Genomic DNA, 26,708 nt, shown 5'->3' on the forward strand with positions numbered 1-26,708 from the left:
CAATTTCATTATGGAGATAGCTGAGAGTATCTAATATTCAAAGGCTGTATGTGTTGCGATTTCTGCTGGTTGCTGCTTGATCTCGGCCTCAGTAAACAAACGTTAGGAAATCTTCGTTGCTTGGAAGCAAAGCCACACATCAACCTTGCAGAAAAAGACTGCAGGTGGGTTTTCAAAGGTAGTGATGAGGGGCTTTGAAAATAGCCTTTGGTCTAAAACCCGGCAGTAACATTTTGTCTCATTCTCAAGAGAGTCGTCCGAAGCAGGGCGGTAACACAAACATACACAAAGGTTCATTTCCCAAAATATACACAATTTATTTACAATTATGTGAAGTCCATTGCTTTTTAAATATAACTTTACTCCAACTTTTAAACATTTCTGCAACAAAAAGGGAGAAGGAATCACAAAGTCAGAAGAAACGTACCTCTTTGCAATGACTTTCATTGGAATGTTGTTTTGTAAAAAAAAAAAGAAGATTTACAAAATCATTAAGGCACAAGTCGGAATGTGCATATGTGGTTAGAAAAGCCAGAACTGAACACTTATGGGGCATTCTCTCTATATGGCACGGAGAAAGCGAGAAACAGAATATAAGGTTCCTTTGGCTTATTTAAACATTTAAAGCTGCAGAAACAAAGTATGTTGTCCTGAGGACTGGTGTTCAGAAGGCATTCCCTTAACTAGCTTTAATATCCTAAACTCCAGTACAGAGAAAAGATAACCTGGTAGCATTCGGAAGGACATCACATGAACTGGAGCTTGTGTTTGGTCGGGGGGGGGGGGGGGGGGGGGTTGTTGAAATCCTTGTGAGTCGAGCTGGAGACCCTTACAGAGTCCAGTGTGGATGGCTAACTGCAAAGTCCATTCCTGAGCAAAGCAAATAAGGTTTCATAAAACAGCTGGACGGGTGCTTTCATGCAAGTTAGCAAAACTCCACGCACGTGGAAGCGTGATCCGCCGCTTCAGTTTAACAAGTCGTCAACATACTAACTTCTGCCCACCACAGACTTGCTAGAATGATCATTCTGCGTTCTGAACAGGGAGAACTTCCAACGTGATCTCCTGACAACTAGAGTACCTAGCAAAGTAATAACACAGGACTACAAACAATTTGAGGCACTGTGGTAAGCCAGCTCCCTCCAAGATCTCATTGCTTGGACACCATAATGGCTCAAACTGTGCCAGGCTGCCTGTCAAAGAGCAAAGTGGACGGATGTCGCAATAGGATGGTGCATCGCACTGGACTGCCATTGGAGAAATCTGTGTGGTTGGCTGTAAGGATGGCTCCAGCTAGGGTTGCCAGTCTCCAGGTGTGGCCTGGAGACCTCCCAGAATTACAACTGATCTCCAGCCTACAGAAATTGGTTCCCCTGAAAACCGTGGCTGCTTGGAAGAGTAGACTCGATGGCATTATACTCCACTGAGCTCCGCCTCCTCTCCCCAGCCCCCCCCCCCAATCTTCTGGGATTTCCCCACCCACATCCAAGAGACAGCGCTGGAGACCAGTGGCTGACTTTGCAAAGAAACGGGGAGTGTTCCCAGCCGATTAACAAGGTAGAAACGATACATGGTAGAATTATATGATCTGCTGCTTGTAGTGTCAGTTGTTGCTGTCTGTAATTATCCAGATACGAGGCTACGCTTGACAGCCCTTGTACGATCACTGATTGATGACCAATTTCAAACTTCTCAGTTCAGAGCATGTATGAAAATGGGCTACATCAGTGACACTCAGTGGCTTGGGACCCTCATGTGGCTCTTCCCAGCACTGCTCCCCAGTGTGGCACCTGCCCCATGTTTCAGGAAAGGGGGCAAGGCCATTGCCAGTGGGCTTGTGGCTGGCAGGTGGTTCCCATGTTGAAACAGGTGCCACCAGAGGAACGGGTCTCCTTGAGATCCAGGCCTTTAGCCAGGGATGGAAATAAATGTGGGGTTTTTGGAAACAGGTAAGCATGAATGTGCCTGTCTATAAGCTGTGGCCTGAGTACTACCGGGTTAAAGGTATAGATCTGGTGGTGGTGGTTTGTGTGTGAGTGCAGTATAATGGATTTGGAATGCAGCTCTGAAAAAAATTTGCCACAATTTTGAAACTGAATGGGCAGTGAAAAATAAACAATGAATCTTTGGTGCTGTGTGGTTTCCGGGCTGTATGGCAGTGTTCTAGCAGCATTCTCTCCTGACGTTTCGCCTGCATCTGTGGCCGGCATCTTCAGAGGATCTCTCTGAAGATGCCAGCCACAGATGCAGATGATCCTCTGAAGATGCCAGCCACAGATGCAGGCGAAACGTCAGGAGAGAATGCTGCTAGAACACGGCCATACAGCCTGGAAACCACACAGCACCCAAGTGATTCCGGCTGTGAAAGCCTTCGACAATACATTAAACAATGAATCCATCTGATCAGGCTGCAACGGAACGTATAACAGTACGCAGCATATTCGTGGTCACTTTTCGCATCTGAGCATAGCTGAGTGCTATTTCTGTATCACTGCATAAATAGATATTTGGAATGCAGTTGTTTCAGGAGGGAGAGCCCACATTTTCCCCCACCTGTTCAGATCTTGGGATGTTTTCTTCTCTACTCTCCCCTGCCAATTCCCTGTTCTCTCTTCCGCTGCCTTCATCCACTGCAATCCACAACCTGCCAAAACCAAACCCTGCCAAACCCCACTAATTTTGAATGAAATGTACTGGCTGCATTGGGCTGCTTCCAAACTGCAAGTCGAGAAGACGTGATGGGGAAGGCCCAGACGAGCGCACCCAACTGCAGGACACCCTTAGGTGGACTTAGGTGACTTCTTAAATCTCTCCCAGCTCCAACTAATTTATTATTTACTTACGTTTTTATGCACACACTTGATATTAGCCAAAAGGCCGATGTTCACGTTATTTATAACCTGCCTTTCTCACTTGGACTCAAGGCAGATTACACAGAGAGAGAACCCAACCGAAGGATGGGACGTTCAATAGACCAGCCCAATAAACACAAAGGATTCAAGAAATCCTGTTTTCAATCTTATTGGGATTGCATCCTGAACCAAGAGGACAGTCACCGCAAATATCCAAACATCCTTTCCCTTCATCATGCTCCTGCAAAGGGCAACTCTGTGCTCAGTGTACATCCTTGTCCAGAATTAAGGCAGAGTTCTCCCTCCTCCCAGCACACAACCCTTTGACCACCACCCAAAAAAGGTTCAAGCTGAGCCTTGATAGCAGGAGCAGCAGCAGCAGCAGCAGCAGCAGCAGCAGCAGCAGCAGAGGGAATTATTGGATATGCATTCCCTGTCAAGATGACTGCTGCATAGAAGTTTGGTTTTTTTAAACAGTTCTGGGAGCTTTATAGAGTTCTCAGCTGGGGCACATTTAACCATTTCCTTGCACACTCTCATCTACCAGGCACAATACAACAGTACAACTCCCCCCTCTCCCTCCAGTAGCCTCTGTGGAGCTCCAGGTTTCCATCTCCTTTCAAGGCATCCTGCCTTCAAGAATCATTTTATACCCTGCACAATCACAAGGCCACAGAAAGTGAAACAAAAACCACAGCCCTCTCTCCTAGGGTCACGAGCCTCCAAACACCCCCACTGTTCTGCCCAAAACAAAACCCACTGATGACCACCCAGGAGATGGGCGGCAGGTGCTAGTCTTCTTTCTCAAAGGTTTCCTCTGGGATTAGCGTCCGGAAGGGATGATCCCAGAATGTGCTGGTGATGCCGAAACCTGGGGGGAAAAGAGTGAGAAAGATGTGAAGATGGGAGCTCGTGAGCTGTCAGCAGTTTGTGCTGTTTGGCTAGCAGGCACAATAAAAAAGAGAATGCTCGTTTCAAAGCACTTTGCTCCTTTTAAAACTAAGGTGGGGAGGATCACATGTACGCGTGTAAACATCATCAAGTCACACCCAACTTCTGGTAACTCCTGCAAAGGGGTTTCAAGACGAGAGGAAAAACAGGTGGTTCGCCACAGAAGGAGGTTTCCCATCCAAGAACTAACCCTGCTTCGCTTCTGAGATCTGAAAAATCAGGGTATCCCACCCAATTACAAATTCCCTGTAAGCATCACACACTACCAGAATAAGCATAAGGTGGACAACACACAACTACCACCACAAACCAACAAGACCTGGGGATGGGATATCCAACGTGATTTCTACAACCGTCACTTGCAAGCTGTCTGCCTCAAAGGAAACAATTGCTGCAGAATCCCTGCACCTTGCAGTGCATCTAGGTATGTGTTCTAGGTGTTGCAACAGTTGGAATTCAGAGAACCTGATATATAGGTTGTTATGTTATATGGATATAATATTCAATTGCTGATTTAAAAAAAAAAGATTAGTGGCAGGGGAAAGCAATGGCTGCCATGGGGACAGGAACAAGGTAAATGGCTGATGTGTGAGCCAAACATTATCACCCCCATGGTGGCTGCTAGTGTGATCTTTCCCCAAACATCAAAGCAAAACTTGTGGGGGACAGAGTAATCAACATAGAATCATGGAAGAGACCCCAAGGGCCATCAAGTCCGACCCCCTGCAATGCAGGAGCACATAATCAAAGCACTCCTGACAGATGGCCATCCAGCAACTCTTTAAAAACCTCCAAAGGAGACTCCATAATAAATTAATTACATATGTGAATTCATATGCATGTAGGTAATTTACTAAATACATACATAAAATATGTTAATTAAAACTCCCAGAAGTGTGAACACTATGTTCTCCCTCTCTCCGCTGCTTGATATGCATATTTTGCTGCCAAGGAATTAAAACCTATGGAACCTATGGAAGGGAGGGCATCTTGATGCTGCTTTGGGTAATCCAAACTTGATATTGCTTTGTGCCCACTCAGCAACCCTGCTGAACTAATGATGGGAGAAACCTCGGCACAAAGACATCTGAGAAAGAGCCCCAGCAAAATGTCTCTGTTTACAGCCCTGAGCTCTCTCTCTCATAGTTGATCAAGTCACGAAAGTCTTACAAAGAGCAACAGGGACAGTTGCTGCTGAGATGGGCATGTCACTGGCAAGAAATGAACAGCTGCAGAAGGGAAGGTGATTGGATTCTGCTTTGGGCAACTCAACCATTGTACCGCTTTCTACCAACTCAGAAGAACAGCTGAACTGATCCTTTGGGAGATCAAAGTTATATGAGAAAATCCCCTGGGAGAGCATCCCCATTTTCAGCCCTGAGCTCTCCCAGAATGGATCGAGTCAGGAATGTCTTAAAAAGAGCAATAGGGGGTGGTTTCCACACTAGGACATGCTTCTGTGTTTTCCCCATTGCAGCTGCCAAAAAGGTGCAACAGGAAAATACTTTCCACATGGAGGGTTTCTCTACTGATTCCCAGGCCCTCTCCCTCAGCAACAGCCACCCTCACTCCCCCAAGTAACCAGGGCTCTTGAAGTTTTTAAACCGGCACTTAGATATCATCATATCAATATAAGTTTATAACAACCTGTGTATCCGATCCTTTGAATTCACAGCTTTGACTATGAAAAAAGAATATCTCTTTCACAAAAGGGGTGATGGACTTACTTTTTGAAAGAAATGAAAGCCGGGAATTCAGGGAACCTGATATACAAGTTGTTATGTTTCATCAATATAATATTCAATTGCTGATTTAAAAAAAACACAAGGATCAGTGGCAGGGGAAAGCAATGGATGCCCTGGGGACAGGAACAAGGTGAATGGCTGACCTGTGAGCAGGAAAATCCAAACATCATTATCCACATGGTGGCTGTTAGTGAGATTTTCCCCAAACATCAAAGCAAAACTGGTTTGGGACAGAGTACAGAAAAGCCACAGTGAGATGGGGAAGCGGGCGGGGGTGGGGTGGGGGACCCATTTCTCAACAACACTGAACCCAGAGCAAACAATCCTGTGTGGAAATTGGCTGGAATGTTTCGCAGAACTCCCCACCAACATCTAGGTTGCCAACTCTTGGTTAGGAGATTCGGAGATGGCGCCTGACGAGACAGAGTTTAGAGTGGAGAGGGACCTCAGGAGCGTATGAAACCATAGAGTGTACCCTCCAGAGCAGCCATTTTCTCCAGGGAAACTGATCTCTGTAGCCTGAAGATCGTTCAATTCCAGGAGAGTTCCAGGCCCCACCCAGAGGTCTCAAGTGTGTCCCCACCACCATAGGTGTGCAGAGAACCCTTGTATCTGAGGGACTGCCATACCCATCCCTATTTGCTCAAAGGCAGCTCTGATCCTCAGGTGAGAAACCGCTAGCAATTTTTTCACAGAGGTTAATCAGAACCATTTCTCTTTAGGCTTCCCTGCCGGCTGCCCCTTTTTGTAGGCTTCCCGAGGACACAAAGAAAGACCTAACCTTGCAGAGATTCTGGCAGAGCTTCTCCATCACATGTGAATGGAGATTAGTTACCAAGCTGAAGAAAAAGTTTGGTTTTAGTATTTGCCCCAACCCAGGTGGACCAGGTTATCCCAATCTTGTCACCTCTCAGAAACTAAGTAAAGTGAGTCCTGGTTAGTATTTGGATAGGAGGCCACTAAAGAAGACTGGGAATGCAGGAGATGGCAAACCACATTTATTTGCTCTGGAATTCAGAAGTTGGCTGTGACTTTACAGCACTTTACACACAAATCCGCTCAACTTTTTTACTGTCACCTAAAATTCCCTGTCATATTACAGCCCTTATCCTATATGGCTTTTCCTGTGCAGATCCAACGATCTCCAGCATAGCCTTTTCCAGTGGTCCAAAAAGAACCTCTTCTGCCCCTTTTCACCCACAGAAGATCTATCAGGGTCCAACCCACTGAATTTCTGTGGAAATGAAACTTTAGGTGGTTGTAATGGCGTGAATTGCTTTTGCGTCCCACTGACGGAGAGAAAAGCAATATACACGTAGTCTAAACTAGGGATGCTGGAGAAATAAACTATCTTGCATAGTTGGATAGGGCAGAAGAGGAAGCCCTATAAAGCAGTATTGCCAATCGCAGCAATCACAGCTCTGCCGAAGGGCAAATACACCCCAAAGTGCTGGTTGTTCAACGCAGGCGTGGATTCAGGAAAGAGTATGGCAGTATGCCAGGCAAAAAGGAATGCTTTCGTGAGGAAAGGCGAGGATAAAAATCAAATCAAATCAATAAATAATAAACAAACACAAAGCAGTGCAATGCTTTTAAGCCAGCAGAACCCCCAAGGGCTGTCCAGCGACAAGAGCCTTTCCCCATACCTGCTCTCTGGTGTTCAAAATGGTGCTTGACATGGTAGGCTTTCAATTTGTACAGGTAAGTGCCTTTTTTGGGAGAGCCGTAATGCAGGTAATAGTGAACCATGTCATACATAACGTAGCCAAAGAGCCCTCCGGCGAAAATGGATACTCCAAACGCTTCAGGAAACAGAAAATTGGCGAGCATGTAGAAACCAAGGACCATCGGGCATGCCGGTGCAGGTGGGAAAACTAAGCGTGAGTCATCAAATGGAGACTGAATGAGAAACACAAAATATAAGTTCCCAGTTAACCAACGCCCCCAAAATAAGCCACTTCACAGGCCCCAAATGCCTCATCAAGTGGAGATGTGATAAAACTCGGTGCGGTGTTTGTTTCTAATAAAATGCAGTTGTTGTACACTGGGGAGGGCAGAGGTGGCTTGGGATCTGACTAGGATTGCCAGCTTCAACTTGGCAAATACTTGGAATATTTTGGGGATGGAGTTCCTTGGTCTAGGGCCTAGGCTACCTCCCAAAGCTGTCATGCGGATAAAATGGTTGAGAAAAGAGCTGTCCATCGCCACTGGGGGGAAAGGTGAGCTATAAATGAACTAGTGACATGTAACAAGCATCTTACACCACTGGCAGCAACGGAAATGATCGCAAACCAGAAAGTCTCAGCTCTCAAGAGCAGTTAAGTGTTTCTTACATAAGAAAATGAAACTGTATGTTTCTCCTAAGAGGCATCTGTGTGTGCACATTTAATTACTTAATCTGTGTAAATTCCAATAAGGCTGCACCTGCCCTGTTCTCATGAATAACATTCTCACCCTTGGCTTTTTCGCCAGACAAAGCAACCAGTTTGAGTCCACTCTTCATGTGATGCACAAGATCAAAATACCAATACTTAAGATGCCCCAAGGCTATGCCACAAACCTTTGCAAGCACAGAGTCAGAAACTGGCAATGGAATACAGGCTCCTAAGCAACCCTTGACTGCGATGTAAAGAAAAATTCAGCTGAAATGGCACCAATTTTCTGGTGGTTGTGTGGGCTGTGTGGCCTGATAGGTTTTCCGGGCTGTGTGTCCGTGGCCTGATAGGTCTTGTTCCTAACGTTTCACCTGCATCTGTGGCTGGCATCTTCAGAGGTGTATCACAGAGAAAACTCTGTTACACACTGTGTCCAGGGTGCCTATTTAATTCATGAAGCTCAGGTTTTATTTGTGATAAATTTAGATGATTAGGGTGCAGAATTTTGAATTGCACCTTCTTGCCAGGGTAGAATTTATATGGCCCAAGACAAGAAGCCAAGGACAGAACTCCACGCAAGGACAGTTTCCCAGACACTTTCTTCTCATTGGTGTGCTCCTTAAAAGCTCAAAAGGCTTGTTAGACTTTTTCAGGCTGGCCACCCAATACAAACACGCAGCAGACTCCACAATTCAGAAATCGTGGAAGGATCATAAGAAAGGGACGGTAATGCTTAAAAAGTTTTTACATGAAACGAAATAAAAACAGACTAAAACAAAAAATATATATCATCCATAAAAACTGACTAATGTATCTTTAGGCCTGAATCTCTCTCCATCTTAAGTTTAGATAGCTAGAATGGCTGTGTGTCCTTTCCTATCACAGTACCGGTTTCTACAACAACTGGGGACTGGCAAAATTCTCGAGATGATGGGGGACTGGAGCGGGACTCTATCACTGCTGCAGATGTGATGGCGAGTGGTTTCCAGGCTCTGCCGTTGCTGCAGACTGTCCAGAACACCTCTCAGGCTTTGAAACTGAAGATGCGCAATGGCTATGCACCCCATACCCTGATGGATCAGTGGGATTGGAGGCAAGTGCACTGTGCCTGGCCAACGGAGATTGAGGCAGCAACAAAAAGAAGCAGCGTTGTCTGTGCACGCGCAGAGAACACTTTTTAGGGGGGGGGGATTTAAACCCCTCATTTATTTATTTTCAGTTTCAAATTTTTCTGCAAACTTGGGGAGTCCCCTAAGTTTGAAGAAATATCTGTTTGGGGTAAGTGTGCCCCCATCTGTTGATTTAAGTTTCGCCGCTAGAGGGCGCAGTTGGGAATTAGATACAGAGATAAGTAACTTCTGTTTCTTTCTTAAAGCACTAAGCGTCCTGTGGACTTTATTCTAAAGCTTGGCTCCTCTGCACTTGCCTTCAGCCAACCCTTGCTAACACTGTGCACAAGAACCAATACGCTGGGAGAGTCGCTTGTTCTGCAGATACATGGAAGTTTTGCAGGTGTGTTTTCCCTCTCTCCCTTTTCTTACCCAAGATATTCCGCCCAAGTCCACAGATTGCTTTACAATAGCAGTGTATACGAGTCTAGAGTTTTACAGTCAATTGCAGCCCTCACCCAAGGGTGGAGCGCTCACGAGGATATGGGGGGTCACATGTCCCTGGGCCCATGCCAGCTGGTCATGTGGGGGGATAGGGAATCACCTTCCACACCCCTCCCCTCCCCTCCCCTCAGCCCTCCCCTGCCCCATCAGTCTGCGAGCCAAAGGAGTCTGTGGGCTGAAGGGCATCTGCCAGCGAAAGAGAAGCCTGGTGGGGCCAGGCCAAGGGGCAGTCCACGGCAGGTTCCCACTGGCTAAGGTAAGTGGGGGAGGGCAGGGGGCACAAGGGGGGCAATAGGATGGTGGGGGGCGCTTGGAGCAGGTGTTGCCCTGGGCACCATTCCCCCCTCCCCAATGCCTCTGCCCTCACCCATGGGATTCTTCCCTCAGTGTATTACATCTCATTTCTTCACATGGCTGCTGCAACACAAGGGTCTACTTTCCAAGAAACCTTGTCACAGAGCCCTCCCAGCTGAGGGCTGCTGGTTCTCATTTACCTTGTGATGTTGACCATGAATGACAAAGTGCAGGGTGATGAGATAATAGTTGCTGGCAGGCGGCTTCAGGTGGAAGAGGAAGCGGTGGATGATGTATTCTAAGAAGGACCAGATAATCATTCCCACAATGAAGAGCACTGGGAAGTAGTACTTGTAAATTCTGATGGAATACTCTGTGTAGGAGGAGGGAGAAAGACGGGTGGTTAGCCAACTATATCTGCTGCTGGATCTCCTTGCTCATTTAAACCCAAGAAATGCCCAGCTGGAAGAGATGGTAAGAGAAGCAACCTTGGAGCCAATTCCACGCACTGGCATACAAGATGTCTGTAGACAGGGTTAGTAGGCAATGGGCCTCATCCATTTTTTAAAATTGTTGTTATTTTTCAAGTAAAGAAAAAATAAATCATTACAAGCAAACTAAAAACACACTATAATATATAAATCAGAGTAAGATATATATAAAAACTGAATATTAAATGGTCTGCTGTTGTAATACTTAACAAAAGGAAAGCTAACGTTCATTTTTATTTACTATATTTAATATTCTACAATACGTTTGTCCATCAATTTTATCTTAAAATTGCAAATATACAAGTTAAAAAAATAGCTTTATAAATAATTTAAAAATAACTTTATAAATTAGCCTGTAGATTACATGCTATCTGATTCTATTGAAGAATTTATCAAGTGATTATAATGATTTCAGGCATCTAAAAGAATATGCAGTAAAATGTATTAGCAAACATGAAAAAAAAACAAATTAACTAAGGCAATATGACCACTTATTTTTACCATTAGTCTATTAATTCTTATATGCTAAAAACATTCAGTAATATCAGTAATGTCGAAGTATTATCATAGAATTGTTTTCTCAAAGTTAATATTAAGGCATATAATCAGATAGATACATTAGTAAACCATTTCAACAAAACATATTATCACTCTAAGCAATATTTTCTAGTGCCAAAAATATAGCTCCCACTTCTCATTAAACTCATATTTTGCCCAAGTCTTGTTAGTTTAGACATTCTCTCATCTTGTCTTCGTAATGTTCTTCATCAGGTAATCTTTTTGCTGTCCAACTAGATGCAATTAAGATTCTGGCTGCTGTTATTGAGTACAGAAATAGTTCTTCAAGCTTCACTGGTTAATTTTCTTAGAAGGATACCTAACAACCTGAGTCCGTTTGGAATTTGATCTTAAATTATTTTTGCATTCCTGTATGAATTTATTTCCAAAACATTTATTTCCACCTTTTTGCACATCCACCACATATGATAAAATGATCCAATTTCCTCTTGACACTTCCAACAACAGGCCTCATCTGTTGACCATCTCCAAGGCATTTAGGAGGCAGCGTGGTGTAGTGGTTAAGAGCAAGTGGATTCTACTCTGGAGAACTGGGTTTGATTCCCCACTCCTCCACCTGAGCAGCAGAGGCTTATCTGGTGAACCAGATGTTTCCCCACTCCTGCTGGGTGACCTTGAACTTGTCACAGTTCTTCAGAACTCTTAGGCCAACTTGCCTCACAAGTTGTCTGTTGTGGAGAGGAAGGGAAAGGAACTTGTAAGCCACCTTAAGTCTCCTTACAGGAGAGAAAGGGGGGGGGTATAAATCCAGGCTCTTCTTCTTCTCTGAAGAGAAAGGTCCACCTAGTCATCATATGGCTCAGAGGCTGGGGCTTAGAAGAAGTTGCTTGGCATGCAGTAAATCCCAGCTTCAAACCCTAGCTTCTTTAGTTGCCTATTTTTCTTCCTCTTCTTGGATCATTCTCATCAGTTGTTAAAAATCTGGAGAATTTCTCTGTTGGTCTTGTAGATGGATATTCACTAGGAGAAATCCATCAGAGTGTATCCCCTTAAGGAGCTGAGGAACATTCTCATGATTCATTCACTCAAGAGTCACACCGCTTTTTGTGCTACTCACTCCAGCCCTTGCAAATATGTAGATAGCTTCTCTCCTTTTCGCAAAGCAGTCTTAAATCTCCGCAGCAGGTCCTCAGTACCCGTTTCCATACTACAGTTTAGGGCATTCATTACCTGTTTATTGCATGATGTATGCTATGTTGCTCTTATCGCAACATGTGCTCATTTTCCAGTCCCATTCTTCGCATTGTTTGACACCTCAGGACTGATACTTTTTTCCGCACTGTTTCTCATATTTGTAATCTTATCTCACTGTTTATGAGATATCTCGGGCTATTCGACTGCATCCTTTATACAATTTAATTTGCCTTGAGTCTTGGCAAGAAAGAATGCATGTAAATCAAAACAAATTAAACTAATAAATACCATTCACACTTGGAGCGGCTCCCGTTGGGCCTATACATTCAAGATGAAAATGCAGATCAGCAAGGCAACACTGTAATTCGGTTTCAGCCAGGGAGAAAAAAAAAATCGGAGGCTACGTCCCAGGTCTTCAGAGCAACTGTCCTGGCTTACTTAAAACTATACATGGTGATCTCTGGAGAAGGTCCCAGCTCTGTGTTGGGAAGCTCTTCGAGTCTGGGGAGTGGGGCCTGGAGGATGGGGTTGGGGTTGGGGTTGGGGGAGGAACCTCACCAGGGTACTCAACTACCTGTCTCTGGTGATGGCTACAGTTTTGCCACTATTATTCCAGGTGACACAAATCATTTCAGTTTGAAAAAAATGGCCATTTTGGAAGGCGGACTTTACGGCATTGTACCCAGCGGGGTGATTCAAATAATTTAACAAACTGGTTGTTTGCAAGCACCATTTTAACAACCGGTTCTGCCGAAGTGGAGTGAACCTGCTGAATCCCACCACTTATTATAACCCATTTAAATCCCTCTCCTCCCCAAACCCTGCCTTCAGCGTGGCTTAGTGGTTAAGAGCAGGTGAATTCTAATCTGGAGAACCGGGTTTGATTCCCCACTTCTCCACCTGAGTGGCGGAGGCTTATCTGGTGAACCAGATGTGTTTACACACTTCTGCATCCCTGCTGGGTGACCTTGGGCTAGCCACACTTCTCTCAGAACACTCTCAGCCCCACCTACCTCACCAGGTGTCCCTTGTGGGGAGAGGAAGGGAAAGGAGCTTGCAAGCCACCTTGAGTCTCCTTAACAGGAGAGAAAGGTGGGGTATAAATCCAAACCGTTCTTCTTTTCCAAAATCTCCAGGTATTTCCCAACTCGGAGCTGGCAACCTTAGCAGGACCCACCTTCCAAAGTAGCCATTTTGTCCAGGGGAACAAATCTCTGTAGTCTAGAGGAACTCCAGAAAATCTCCAGGCCCCACCTGGAGTTTGGCAACCCTAGCTCCGAGAGCCTTGCAGGGCTCAGACCTCATCCTAACCTCTGAATTCTTCTGAGCCAAGCTAGGAAGCCTCGCCCTGGAAACACCCTCCAATTACAGAGAGAGCCCGGAGGAGGCTCTTGCAAGCTGGGATGCCCGAGGCAGGAGGAGAAAAGAACAGGCGCGTTCCCTGCCCCCAGGAAATAGTTGGGGCTGGCACTGGGTGGCACTCCCGGTGAAGGGAAAACAGTCTGCCGGAGAACAAGGGACAGAGCAGGCCTCAGACTGCAGGTGCCACTAGCTGAGGGCTGATGGTGGAGGTTTAGGCTGCCGGCGCCACACAAGCCTTTCTCTGTGCGCAGTCCTCTGGGCTGTGGGAGTGGAAGAGAAAGAGGCAGCTGTTTGAAACAATAGCAGCTTTCTGTGCTCCTGGCCCCTGAAATCTCCATTCTCGGCACTGAGGAATGTTTCCATGCCCTGACAAACTGCAAATCTTTCAGGGTGCTGGTGTCACCTGAAGTGAGGGAAAGGGCCTCTGTCCATGCTCTGAAGCACCTTCCCATGTTCCTGAGCATCAAAGGGATGCCTTGCTATTCTTGGCTGACAAACATTTGCCTGTTTAGCCAAGTCAGGCCCAACAGGCATCTTCTGCTAGTCTTTTTGGCAGCGTTGGGGAAAACATCCAAGGGCACAAAGACATGCTCCGTTCAAAGGTAGGTCATGTTATCGCAAAAACCCTTTTGAAAGCAGTAAAGGTTATTTCCAGTAGGGCTCAGGAAGGCAGCTGGTGGGAGTGAGGACAAATAGCTCCTTAGATGATTTCCCTTCCACCCCATGGTGGGGTATGCCATGAGCAGTTTTCCTCTTCCACAGTTCCTTGAACGTTTGTGCACACAGAAACATCCTCAATTCTGTGGGAGGGGGAAAGGAAGCCATTTGAAGATGTGGTGGGAGCCTCTCCAAAATGGGCTAAGCTCCCCTTCCTTCCTTTGCTCCAACTTGTTCCAGAGGCACACAGCCTATAGGGACATGGGGTCACCCATCTCCCTGGGCACATGGCTTTCGGTCATGTGGGGGGTGCTGTGCGCCAGGCGCACCCCCACATCACAAAACAGTGTGCGCCCCAGCTACATGCTACTGAGCCCCACCCCCCTGTAGGGAGGTGAAGTTGGGGCTCAGCAAGGGGCTGCCACGGCCCCTGCCTGGGCTGCCCACCACCACCAAGCTTTGCCCCCCCCCCCCGCCACTGTGCAGGTGGCTTTTGCCTTCCCCAGGCCCTGGGGACAGTGGGAGCTGGCCTGCAGAGAGGCAGGGGGCAGGGCTCAGTCCGAGCCCCACCCCAACTTGTTCTCATCAGAACAATGGGGCTCCAGTCCCACACACTTCCAGTCCCATTTGCCCCAAGACTCAGCCCTCCATCCGGTCTTCTCTTCACAGAGTACCCAAACAGTAGACGGCGAAGAGTTGCAAAACAAGGTTGCTCCTCTGGCAGCATCCCCCCGGCTCCTGGCTCCCCACACCCAGCGGACAATGCACATCATGCTAATGCCTGTCTGGAGACCTGTGCCCACCCCAGCACCTGAGACACAGTCAAACTTACTTGTTGTAATTGAAGAAAAAAGGTGGATGTCATCATTGGCAAGAGACGTGTAGCAGCACCAGCTGAGATACAGCACCAATGGGACCCAGATAGACATGACTACGTACCTGGAAGAAAGGTAAACCCCATTCAGCTTTGTGAGGTCAGTTGTCTCTTGCTCAGTCTTGGAGATTGGTCGTCCTGCAGGTGGCAGATCCGAGTGGGATAGCAAACAGGTTCTTTTCTCCTGGCTCTCCTGGCTCTATGGCTACATGCAGGGGTGAGGTTCAGCCGGTTCGCACCACTTCGGCAGAACTGGTTGTTAAAATGATGCTTGTAAACAACCAGTTGTTAAAGTATTTGAATCCCAACACTGGCTACATGCCCTGCCAGGGCCAGGAAGGGGAATGACCTGAACCATGTACCCTGCTGAAAAGCCCCTACCTACTGTGTCACAGAAGGGCGTTGGAGCACCTTTCCTCAGATCATGTTCTATTTTACAGTCATTTCTGAACTGCTGCTGTTCTAAGCTGCCAATAGAGACACTTGTGTGGCCGAGGCCGACCCTAATGGGAGTTCTTCGCCAGTTTCTGAGAGCCAGGTTGTCTTCACTCCATGAATCTGTCATGCTTAGCATCTCATAACCTGCACATCAGAAATGCTTAACGACCACATCCAATACCTGCAATGAACACCAACTGTCTTGTGGCTAAACTAGGTGACCAAGGGCCACTTTCTGTCCAACACAGCAGAACAAGTACCTTGCCAATGGGCTACCAAGCAGACGCAAGCTAGCACTGCAAATCCTTTGAAGAGTTACACCCTTCTAAGTGCTCTGACATCAATGGGCTTAAGGGTGCAGTTCTGCTAAAGACAGAACTGTCGGCCTTATCTCTGCTCTTCTGATCATGCTGGAACCAAATCTAACACTCCCTTTAGAAGGTTGTGTTCCTGCCTTCTAACACCTGTGGCTCCAAGATCAAAACTGCCTATACTGGAAACCAAATTGCGACATCCCTTGGTATTTTGCTGATAGAAGCAGCCAGCCAATGTGTCTAGGAAAGAAGTTCCCAAGGAGGACTTGGTGGGGGTTGGCTTCCTCTTGTCCCCGCCATCTGGTGATTGGAGCAAGGCCCCATTTATAGTCAGTGAATCTTGATCACCCCATGGCACGGAGGTCCATCAACTGTAGGATGCACAGAAAGCGTGAAGGGAGGTGTCTTTTAATGGGAGAAAAAGGAAAGTCTCGTTCTGGCTACTCTGGTTCCAGGGTAGGGTGCTGGGGGCGTCAAGACACTCCAAGGGTGACTGTTCCTCGAAAAGGTTCTATGGGCCAGGTTCAATTCAAGCCCAGAGTCTCATGGTATTTGGTGCAGGGAATGAAATCTCCTTTGCTTTCACAAAACATACAATCGTCACACACACACACACACACACACACACACACACACACACACACACACCCATTAACTTTCCGCTATAGTTGCACTATCTGACTTGCAAATGCGAGCGAGTCACGAGACATGATTTGCAGGACAGCGTGCCTGCTCTCTGGTAATTATTAGCAGACAAGGCTAGCAAATGGCACGTTCTTTCTTTGGGCTTTGGACAAGAGACTCCTGTGCTCCCTTGCAGATCCATGACTTTGTGCCTTCTGCAATGCAGCCTTAACAACAGGAGAAAGAGAGTCTGGGCTGCAGAACGTCACCACCCAACTCATATACCTTCGATCTTATCAACAGCTCAGATGGATCGAGACCCTTGGAGCCTCACCATGAAGTTTTAGAGAGGGACTCCACAAAATCAGAGTAGAACAAGCGGATGGGCCGGTCCACAGGTTGATGTACCCACTCGTCATACTTCTCTCCCAAGTAGCCCACCTGCCAGATCAACGGTTTGCGCCAGTCCACAAGGTCCTGCAGAAAAGAAAGGACATGGAATCAGAGGTCACAGCATGATCCAGCTGTCTCTCACCCTGCCCCCCCCCCAAAATGGCCCCCATGAGCACCATGGCTTGCTGGTACTTCTCCTGGCACCCACCGATCCTTGCAGAAAGTGGGCGGAACCATCACAAGGCATGGCTTGTTATTGGCTACCCTCATTCAAGTGGCAAAATGTTTTCCAGCAGAGACAGAAGATCACCAGGGTTGGTGAGCACCTGGACTTTCCTTAGTCAACACAAGGTGCCATTGTATTGTCAAAGGCTTTCAAGGCCGGAATCCACTGGCTGTTGTGGGTTTTCCAGGTTGTGTGGCCATGGTCTGGTAGTTTTACATCCTGGTGTTTCATTCACATCTATGACTGGCATCTTCAGAGGCATGTCATGAGGAGACGTGTTTCTCTCCATGGCACAGTGTGGATTTGTGTGGTGGGGTATCTTTTCTGTCTACCTCAGAGGTGGAAAAAAGTGAAGTGCATTTGCATGTGTCTAGGTAGAGTTCATTTGAAGAAAAATAGTTTGGATTTATACCCCACCTTTCTCTCCTGTAAGGAGACTCAAAGTGGCTTACAAGCTCTTTTCCCTTCATCTCCCCACAACAGACACCTTGTGAGGTAGGTGGGGCTGAGGGAGCTCCAAAGAACTGTGACTAGCCCAAGGTCACCCAGCAGGAATGTGGGAGTACAGAAACATATCTGGTTCACCAGATAAGCCTCTGCCACTCAGGTGGAGATGTGGGGAATCAAACCCAGTTCTCCAGATCAGAATCCACCTGCTCATAATCACTACACCATGCTGGCTCCAGTTGCACTTGTATCTGAATATGTCCTGGTGGTCCGAATTTGTGTAAATCATCTCAGAAACCAGAGTGAGGTGAGGCGGGCTGGAGGAGGAGTTTGTAGAAGAAAAAGAAGAGTTTGGATTTATACTCTAGTTCCCCAGATAAGCCTCCACAGCTCCAGTGGCAGAGCGGGGAATCAAACCCGGTTCTCCAGTTTAGAGCGCACCTGCTCTTAACCACTACACCACTGCTGCTCCTGTTGTATCATAGCATTTGGTGAAAAGTTGAATGACATTTAAAAACTCCTCTGGTTTTGAAAGGTCCATTCAACATTGCATGAGATGCTAAAATCTCCTTCCCTTCCCGCCTCTACTACCTCACTTCAGTCTGGTTTCTAGACACATATAAATGCCCCTCACCCCTTGTGAGGCAGACAAAACAGATACTCCACCATGCAAATCACTCTATGTTGTGCCATGGTAGAAAAACACATCTCACTATGCCACTAAAGATGTCAGCCACAGATGAAAGCAAAACGTTAGGAACTAAAACTGGCAGGTCACAGTCCAGAAAAGCCACAGAAACAAAGTTTCATTCTCCAGGGGTTCTTTCTTTTTATTCTCCCTTTTTCTTAATTTCTTTTAATTTTCCTCCTCCTCCTCCTCCTCCTCCTCCTCCTCCCTACTACTACTACTACTTTCATTCATTCATTCATTCATTCATTCATTCATTCATTCATTCATTCATTCATTCATTCATTCATTCATTAGTGTTCTTACACCGCCCAGTCCCCAAAGGGCTCTGAGCAGTCTGAGGGTTCTGCAATTCCTTTGCACAGCAAAGAAGGGGGTATTGGGTTTGGTTCCACCCTGGGCATTCCATGCTTAAAATTGCAAAGGTGGCCACAGGCTTAAAAAGTTTGGGCACCGCTGCTCCAGATGTACAGTCTGAACCATGACCCTGGTCACTCCTATGGGAACACCACAGGATACTTGTTTCATGTCATGACCTTTATTGGGCATAGATGAAACAACGATCAGACTATCAACAACAACAAATAGAAAAGGTTAATAGCAGATCAACAGGAGTGAGCGGTTGTCGATAAAGCTGTCACCAAAAACTTTGCTACATCCCCAGTTCTTTCATTCAGAAGCAGGCATATCTTGTCTTAGTCAGAAGTGGCAAGACATGAATTAATATGAGGTTCAGTGTAAAGACTCCTGAATTCTGTGTAGCGAGAACAATACAAGAGTATATGAGCAGTTGTTTCCACTTGGTTGGGCACAGAGGCCAAAATAGCTCTTCTGTTGCCATCCCCTAAACTCCGACACTGATAATCAAAAGTATACTGTCCAGTAATGTGGATGTCCAAAGTGGGGTGCCCATTTTCCTGGACCTCTCGGTGTCCCACTGGGGGACAAAAAGAACCCTGGTCCACACAGGGGAGTAAATCAGGGCTGAAGGGGTTGCTTCTGTTTTTCCTTCAGGTGTCAAAACAGCCTAAAACCCGCAACCATTAGCGCCACTTTAAAAGCCCAGACAAGAGCACGGCTGGTGGAACCAAAAAACTTTGCCAACTTCCTCCTGAGGCTGTGGATGCTTTCAAGGCTTGAAGTCAGAATTCAAAGCACACAGCTTTTGATACTGGCAGATATGCATCAATTGTCAACGGCAATCAAATAAATAGAGCAAAGCAAATTATGTGTGAGATAGACAGACAGATCCAGAGACAAACAGATCAATCTTGATCCTCTTTGATTTGAGATTGCAAGTGCCTTAACGGACCAGATGCTCCGGAGCAACAGCCGCAGAAGGCCATTGCTTTCACCTCCTGCATGTGAGCTCCCAAAGGCACCTGGTGGGCCACTGCGAGTAGCAGAGAGCTGGACTAGATGCACTCTGGTCTGATCCAGCTGGCTTGTTCTGAAGAAGGATGGAAGATAGATGCTTGATCCTTAATTTTCATTTTAATTTATATACATGAGCCCTTCATGGAATCCCATCTCTCTTGCATTAAATTGTAAGAAAACTTTTCCATCAGCGATTTCAGTCGGAGGGTAATCAAAAGAAACATCTCACCCGTACAGCAAAATGTCCTGCCAGCCACCAAAACTTTAATAAATTCTGATTGCAATGCCTGGTGCAACCGTAATGTAATTAACATTCGGCAAATCGAAATCCGCAGCAAGAAATATCTAGGACACATCAGAAGATAGCTACCCTCCCATCCTTTTAAGCAAGGTGGATTCCGCACAGCAAATGTATAATGAGTTGCAGTCATTATAAAGGAATCCATTTTCCTTCTTCCTGTTCACACGCTTTCCATTCTGGCAGCAATTGGAGCCGAAGGAAATAATCTGGGTTGCTTTCACACCTTTGCGCAAAGACGCTTCTCTCTTTTAAAAAAATGTCCTGCAACACGTGTGTAGCTGTGCAGGCGTATAGAAACTAACCTCCGCAGCCAGGTTCGTTGGTCCCCAGTATGATCAGCTGCATCTGCAGCACGCAAAATGAAAGAAAAAGAAAAAGGGACCTCCCTGCCGTGGCAGGACAATAATGAACGTGTTGCTGTAGATCGGTCATACTCTCACTGCCACAGAGACAAAACGTGCTTGAGAGACTTTGCGCCCCCAGAGAATCTGCCCACAACCTGCTGGGTGACCGGCCCAGAATGGCAGGGGGAGGGGGTGGGTTCTCCCTGACAGTGAATGGCGTGGAACTTACAGTGAATGGGTGGAAGGGAGAGAAATAAAGCCGCTCCTGCCGGGCTGTTCAGCAGGAATGGCTCCAACCTGGGATTTAGCAAAAAAAAAAAAAATGCTGGTTTAACGATTTTCAAAAATCCAGGGTTGAGAGAAATAAAATGGGACAAACTTGTTTTGGAGACGGGACCTGTGCGAAGTCCCCCCCCCCAAAGTACAGTTTGCATTGTGCCATAGGCCCATTATATTTGCTCTGTGCGGAATCCACCTAAAAGGGGATGGTGGACAATCATCTCCTGACTGGCCGTGGATATTCCACACACCTTTTGGGCGGAAGAAATGGTGGAATACAAAACGAGACCAAGGCTGCATTCATTTCCAGACATGCCAACCAGTCTGCCCTTGAACCCCAGGTGGGCTGGAATGTTGTCTGCCCCAGCTCTCATGTGCACCCCGCATTCATCCTCTACTGCACAGTGTTTGATAGGGAACTTCTTGATCAGCCTCTCAATTCAATGCAGAAACCAGATTGGGGGATCTGTATGAAAGTTTTACTCTGCACAGATTGAGATTCTAAAATCGGGATTAAGCCGAGGTTTCAGGATCACAGTTTGCATTCTGACCCCATACAAACAGACCCTCTTCCCGACCCTCAGCAGCAAAATCTTCTACATTGTTCCAGAAGAGACTGGATTCCAAGAACAAGAAAATGCTATAATTGTGGGAATGCATTCAACGCACCTCCTCACCTGTGTTCAGTATATAATTGGGCACCCCAATGATATAATCAGGAAAGAGGGCAGACATCACAATGAGAGGCAGGGTAGAAGAAACTTTATGTTAGGCCGGGATCCCCTCTAACCACCAAAAAAGTTATGTCAAGCATCATGGTACCCAACATGGACAGAAACCAAGTGGGATTGAGGTGGTAATAAAGAGGGGAATTGGGTAAGATCAAATGAAGAGTGGGTGGAATTCAACTCAGGGAGCGCAAACCATGTTTTTCTCAGTCGGCTGACAAAGCCTGAAGTGTTTCAAGACATTCCACCAGCTTTATCAAGATATTGTGGTATCGGCAAATTCCTTAGGGATCCCTCAGAGTGCTTCTTTCAAAAAGTGGCTTCTTTCAAAAAGTGGTATGAGAAATATTTTCTTTATGAAAATTCCAGCCCTTTGGTTTTAATTAGAAGCAATGAACTTTTCTTCGGCCATTTATGCATGCACTACTTACCACACAGTTGTTTGCTTCGCAGTGGATTTTTCCCATGGTTTTTTGTTGAGACAGGGATTCTCCTACTGAGAGTTGGGTTGAGCCACCATCCCCACCCCCTTTCTTGTTCTTTCTGTGCAATCTCCAGGACATGGCCTGAAGGTTTCTCAAAATTACAACTGATCTCCACATGACAGAGATGAGTTCTCTAGGAAAAAATGGCAGCTTTGCAGCGTGGACTCTGTAGCATCACATCTGTGCTAAGATCTTTCACCTCCCCAAACGCCACCGTACCCAGGATCTACCTGCAAAATCTCCAGGTTGGAACAATTTAATGAAAAGCAGTTTGAGGTGAGAGCAGAATTAAACTACATCATATTTAAAAGAACATAATTCAGAATGATCCACCCAAACACACGCCAGCAATCTTTTTGGACTAATTGATTTAATATTCTGTCACTCTGTTGCACCTTGTCTTTCTTGCCAAAGGGGATCAAAACCGGCTTACGTTGCTCTCCTTAATTTTGCAACGGGTGCCCTATTCTTCTGATGTGCTGATCGTGCACAAAGAGAAACGGGCACTACAAAGGGTGGAGTCTGCAAAGAGACACACAGCCAATGAAGGCTTCAAGTTGGGATTTTGTTTCGTTCTCGCACCTCAGTCAACTTGCACTACGAATACAAGGTTTGAAGCATAAAGTCTGTGTCTCTTTTGCTCACCCTCAGGAACTGAACAGCTACTGGCCACATTATGTATGATTTCTTTAAACCCAAGCAGCCCTGCAACCCAAGCAAAATGGCTCTATTTGTTTACTTGTTTATTTAATTGACATTTTGCACTATTGCTGTAGACCATGGAATCCTTTGGCTGTTAACGGTTAATATCTCAACTGTTTCGTTTTACTGTTCCTGAAGTAATGTTAACTTTTTATTGCTGAAATAATGCCAATTTCTTAATGGCGGGTCTCAGACCACAAATAAAGTTCATTCATTCATATTTAATTGATACCACATCTTTCTCTCCGATGGGGACCCAAATGAGCTTACATTTTATCCTCCCCAAAACTCTGTAAGGTAAGCTAGGCAGAGAGCATGTGACTGACTCAAGGTCACCCAGCAAGCTTGCATGGCAGAGTAGAGATTCAATCCAGGGTCTACCAGATCCCAGTCTGACACTCTAACCACTACACCACAGGTGTCAAACTTGCGCCCTCCAGATGTTATGGACTACAGTTCCCATTATTCCCTGCCAGCATCAGTTTGACACCTATGCACTACACCATGTGGGCGTTCCGTTCCGCCATTTTCCCCTCACAAATGCCCTGTGGCTGAGAAAGACTGGATTGACCCAAGGCCAGTGGCGTTCCTGTCTAGGGACAGGGGGTACCCTATGTCCCCGGGCACCCCCCATTTGGTCACGTGGGGGGGCCCCAACATTTCAGGGCCGTTCATGTCTTTTTAAAATTTTAAGTGTTTTTTCACGTGCCTTGTTTTCATGCATTTTTAAGGCTAGCATGGCAACTAAAATTTCAGGGGCAGTAAAATTATGGACCCCTCTCAGAAATTTCATTCCTCATTGTTTTCAATGGGAGCTAACCTGCGATGGGGGCTACCCATTTGAGGGACCATAACTTTGGTCCCCCTGAACATAACTTCACCAGTCCTTGGTGGCATCATAAGAATAGTTAACAGATGACACCCCGGCACCTGGTGTCACTAGCTTGTGTCACACCCCTTCCAGATACCTCAAGAAATTTGCCCAAGATTCTTTGTTTAGTAGTGACTTTGCTCCAGTGCAGCCAATGGGGAATTTCTGAGTGTGTAGGCAGGCTGTGATCGCTTTTGAAGATAGAGGCACCAGACTCTCAGGGTGGCTTCGTGAGCCTCCTCCTGGGCCAGCATCCAGGTTTTGGGATGACCTTTTGCTTCTGGGGGTTCAATTTTATGGGCCCCCAAAAGGCTTATTTTGTTTCCCCGCTCCTGCACATGAAAACCTGTGGGGTGAGTTCTCTCAGAACTCTCTCAACCCCCCCCCCACTCCAGAAGCAAAGCTCACCAAGCTTGGATGCTATTAATCAAGGCCTCTTGGAGCCACCTTGAAAGTCTGGTGCCTCTATCTTCAAAAATGTGCAGCCTGCCTCAGAAATTCCTCGTTAGCTACAATGGAGCAAAGTCACTGCAAAACAAAGAATCTTGGGGCAAATTTCTTGGGGTGCCTGGAAGGGATGTATTTTTAAAGCTAGTGACACCAAATTTTCAGGGTATCATCTGTTAACTATTCTTATGATGCCACCCAAGTTTGGTGAAGCTATGTTCAGGGGGACCAAAGTTATGGTCCCTCAAATGGGTAGCTTCTATCTCAGGTTGGGGCTCCCCATTGGAAAACAACAATGGGGATGGGGGGCATTCCATTTGGGCATCCATAACTTTGCTGCCCCTGAACCAAACATCACTAAACTTCGGGTCCTATCATCAGGTCAGTCTCTTGATGATGCCCTGAAATCATGCTGCCGCTTAGCTTCAAAAAATGGGCGCTTCCCTGCAGCCTGGAAAAAACACCAAAAATACTCCCCCAAAACCCAAATACCTTGCATTCACATTTGGGGCCACTACCCACTGCTACCTCAATTAAACTGTAATCAGCCGCCATGACCCTTCAAGGAAAAGCTTCCGTGGCTTCTGACCACGGAGACATTTGTTCCCCACACGCTTGCAATTCTTGAGCCAACGCTGGCAGCAAAGAGCGGGAGTTCCGTTGCAATGAGGGGAATGGAGCGCTCCCATTGGCTGTCGAAACGGGTGCGCTATGAGTTACTTAGAAAGTGGCGGCCAGCTGATAAAGCGGGTCTCCAGTGCGGGATTGGCTGGGAAGAGGTTGTTTATGATAGGGTTCGCATCGAGCGTGGAGTGCTAACGCCATCAAAGAGGCGCTAACAGCTCTCTATTAAGATCGTCCGCACATGCTGACGCCAGCAGTAAAATCGTTGGCTGCGCTTTCTGTGGAGACATCGCCATCAGCAGGCTTCTGGAAGTGAAAGCAGAAGCCAGCTCGCACGCGACGCTTCTTTGTACTTCCTCATTCGCCGGGCGCCGACATATTTTCATTTGCTCGGCACGGGCTTTGAAACAAGCGAGACGTGAAGACGTGACTTCGACTGGATGTCGGCGTTTGCCCACGCCATCACTACACGCATCTTTAGACGGGGATACTCCCCCCACTTAACAAGATGGCGCTCCCTGTTCCCTGATTGGCCGTGAGCTGCGCGTCACAGCGAATCAGCCGCGCGCAAACAGCCGAGGTTCCCCACAACCCCGCAGCACCCGCGGGGTTTTTTAAAAAGTTGCTCTTTTTAGCGGAGCTAATTTGCCGCGCAGCCAGGAGGCGGGAGAGAGGTAAATCCCTGGCAGCCGCGCAGTGAGCGCCGGAGATGTGGGGAGCGTCCAGGACCCCCGTGGCTTTTAAAGAGGTGACCCCACGGCTTATGGTGAGTGGATAGTGACCCTTGTTCATATTTGGGCAGGACGTAATCGGACAATTTTTGTCCGAATGTGCCCAAATTTACCCAGATTCCAGCCGAATCTGCTATTTGTTTCATCTGAATCTCCAACCCTCAAAAGTGATGCTGTTTCAGGGTGGGGGAGAATCCACCCCCAAACAGCATCACTTTCAATTTTGTTTTAACCGGGGACCCCAGATTCTCCCTTTAAGGTAGATTTAAAAGAAGAATCTGAGCTCCCTAGTTTAAACACCATTGAAAGTGATGCTGTTTGGGGGTGGATTCCATTGGAGGTGTTTTGTGAGAGATGATGCTGATGGCTTTGTTTAAAATGTTTCGCTAGTACTGCAGAGATTTACATGCTTAATACCCACTTCAAATGGCTTGAAAGAAAGCCAGGCTAACAACCTACCTCATAGGGTTGTTGTGATTAGGAAATTAGAAAAAGAGTTGGTGGGGAGAGAGCCATGTATGTTTTGATGGGAGTGGGAGGTGTTTTGTGAGATGGTACAAAAATCATTGTTTGGTCATGGTGGGGGAGGGTGGCCGCCCATACGCCGGGCCGGGGGGGAGGGGCGCCAAACTCAGGTTTTATCCCCAGGCCTAGGTACGCCCCTGCTCAAGGCCAAATCCAAGGTGCAAAATTGGCTCAGGATAACTTTGGACCATCTCTTACCAGTAACAAACAAGAAAAGAACATCTATATGGAGATCATGAAAGAGGCAGCCATATCCATGCTTGTCAGACTTCACCACAAGCACAGTTCTATGTTTGCAATGGAATGGAAATTTAATTTGTATACCGCCCTCCCCCAAAAGGCTCAGGGTAGTGCATAGCAAAATACAGATCAATAACATAACATAGAATAGCAGTATCAAACAGTATTTCAAGTAACAAATATTGATATGCTGTCCAAGAATAGTGGGGAAGCAGTTCAGACTGACTAGCAGAGTGTCTTGCCAAATCAAGTATTCGTGTGGCACTACCACAATGTTCAAACAGATTATCTACTGGGGAAGCCCCTTCAAAATCAGAACTGTGTGGAAGCTCCTCAACATACAATGACTTGACACTCACCTAATAGCACAGATCTTTGCTATTTTAAAAAACATGACCATCCCAAGCTAGGTTTGCCAGGTACTTCCAGGCAACCAGCTGGGGGGCGGCAAAGGAAATTATCAGCAGTAAACTTGGGCTTGGGCTTGTGATAATGTTGTTGAGTGGTGGACACAACAGACCTTGGCCTAAATTGACTGTTGGTAAGTTCCCCTGATGGCTGGGCTGAATGGTGCCGGGGCAGAGATCCAAAGTGGGGGATCCCTTGCTACGAGCGGGTTCTGACAACTCTATGCCAACTCTTACCTTAGCCATTTGGCAAGGCCATCCCTGTCAGCAGCACTGGTTGACTGTCTTGATTGAGTTGCCTGGAACCATTTATCTTATAAGTAACTTTTGAGCAGTAGCCTGATCCCAGAAAGGTGGCCATGGTGTTTACTGAGTCCAACCATTGGTCTACCAACTTCAATGTTGTCTACTCTGACCAGAAGCAGCTCCGCAGGGTCTTTCACATCACCTCCCCTCTGGTCCACTTAAATGGAGATCCCATGCATTAAAACTCACTCACTCACTCACTCACTCACTCACTCACTCACTCACTCACTCACTCACTCACTCACTCACTCACTCACTCACTCACTCACTCACTCTCTCTCTCT

General features: G+C 46.6%; 1 protein-coding gene across 1 annotated transcript in view; it reads right to left on the reverse strand.

The window, feature by feature from the left end:
• Positions 1-296: 296 nt before the first annotated feature.
• Positions 297-26,708, reverse strand: part of FA2H (fatty acid 2-hydroxylase) — a 67,963-nt gene continuing 41,551 nt past the window's right edge. Inside the window, exons 3-8 of the mRNA XM_048516279.1 lie at positions 16,638-16,780; positions 14,886-14,992; positions 10,031-10,203; positions 7,195-7,447; positions 2,389-3,723; positions 297-2,124 (exon numbers count right to left, since the gene is read on the reverse strand). Coding sequence (XP_048372236.1) covers positions 3,644-3,723; positions 7,195-7,447; positions 10,031-10,203; positions 14,886-14,992; positions 16,638-16,780 — 756 coding nt within the window. The 3' untranslated portion in view covers positions 297-2,124; positions 2,389-3,643. The remainder of the gene's footprint in view (positions 2,125-2,388; positions 3,724-7,194; positions 7,448-10,030; positions 10,204-14,885; positions 14,993-16,637; positions 16,781-26,708) is intronic.

The sequence above is a fragment of the Sphaerodactylus townsendi genome, linkage group LG14, assembly GCF_021028975.2.
Source record: "Sphaerodactylus townsendi isolate TG3544 linkage group LG14, MPM_Stown_v2.3, whole genome shotgun sequence".
In the NCBI taxonomy this organism is placed as follows: Eukaryota; Metazoa; Chordata; class Lepidosauria; order Squamata; family Sphaerodactylidae; genus Sphaerodactylus; species Sphaerodactylus townsendi.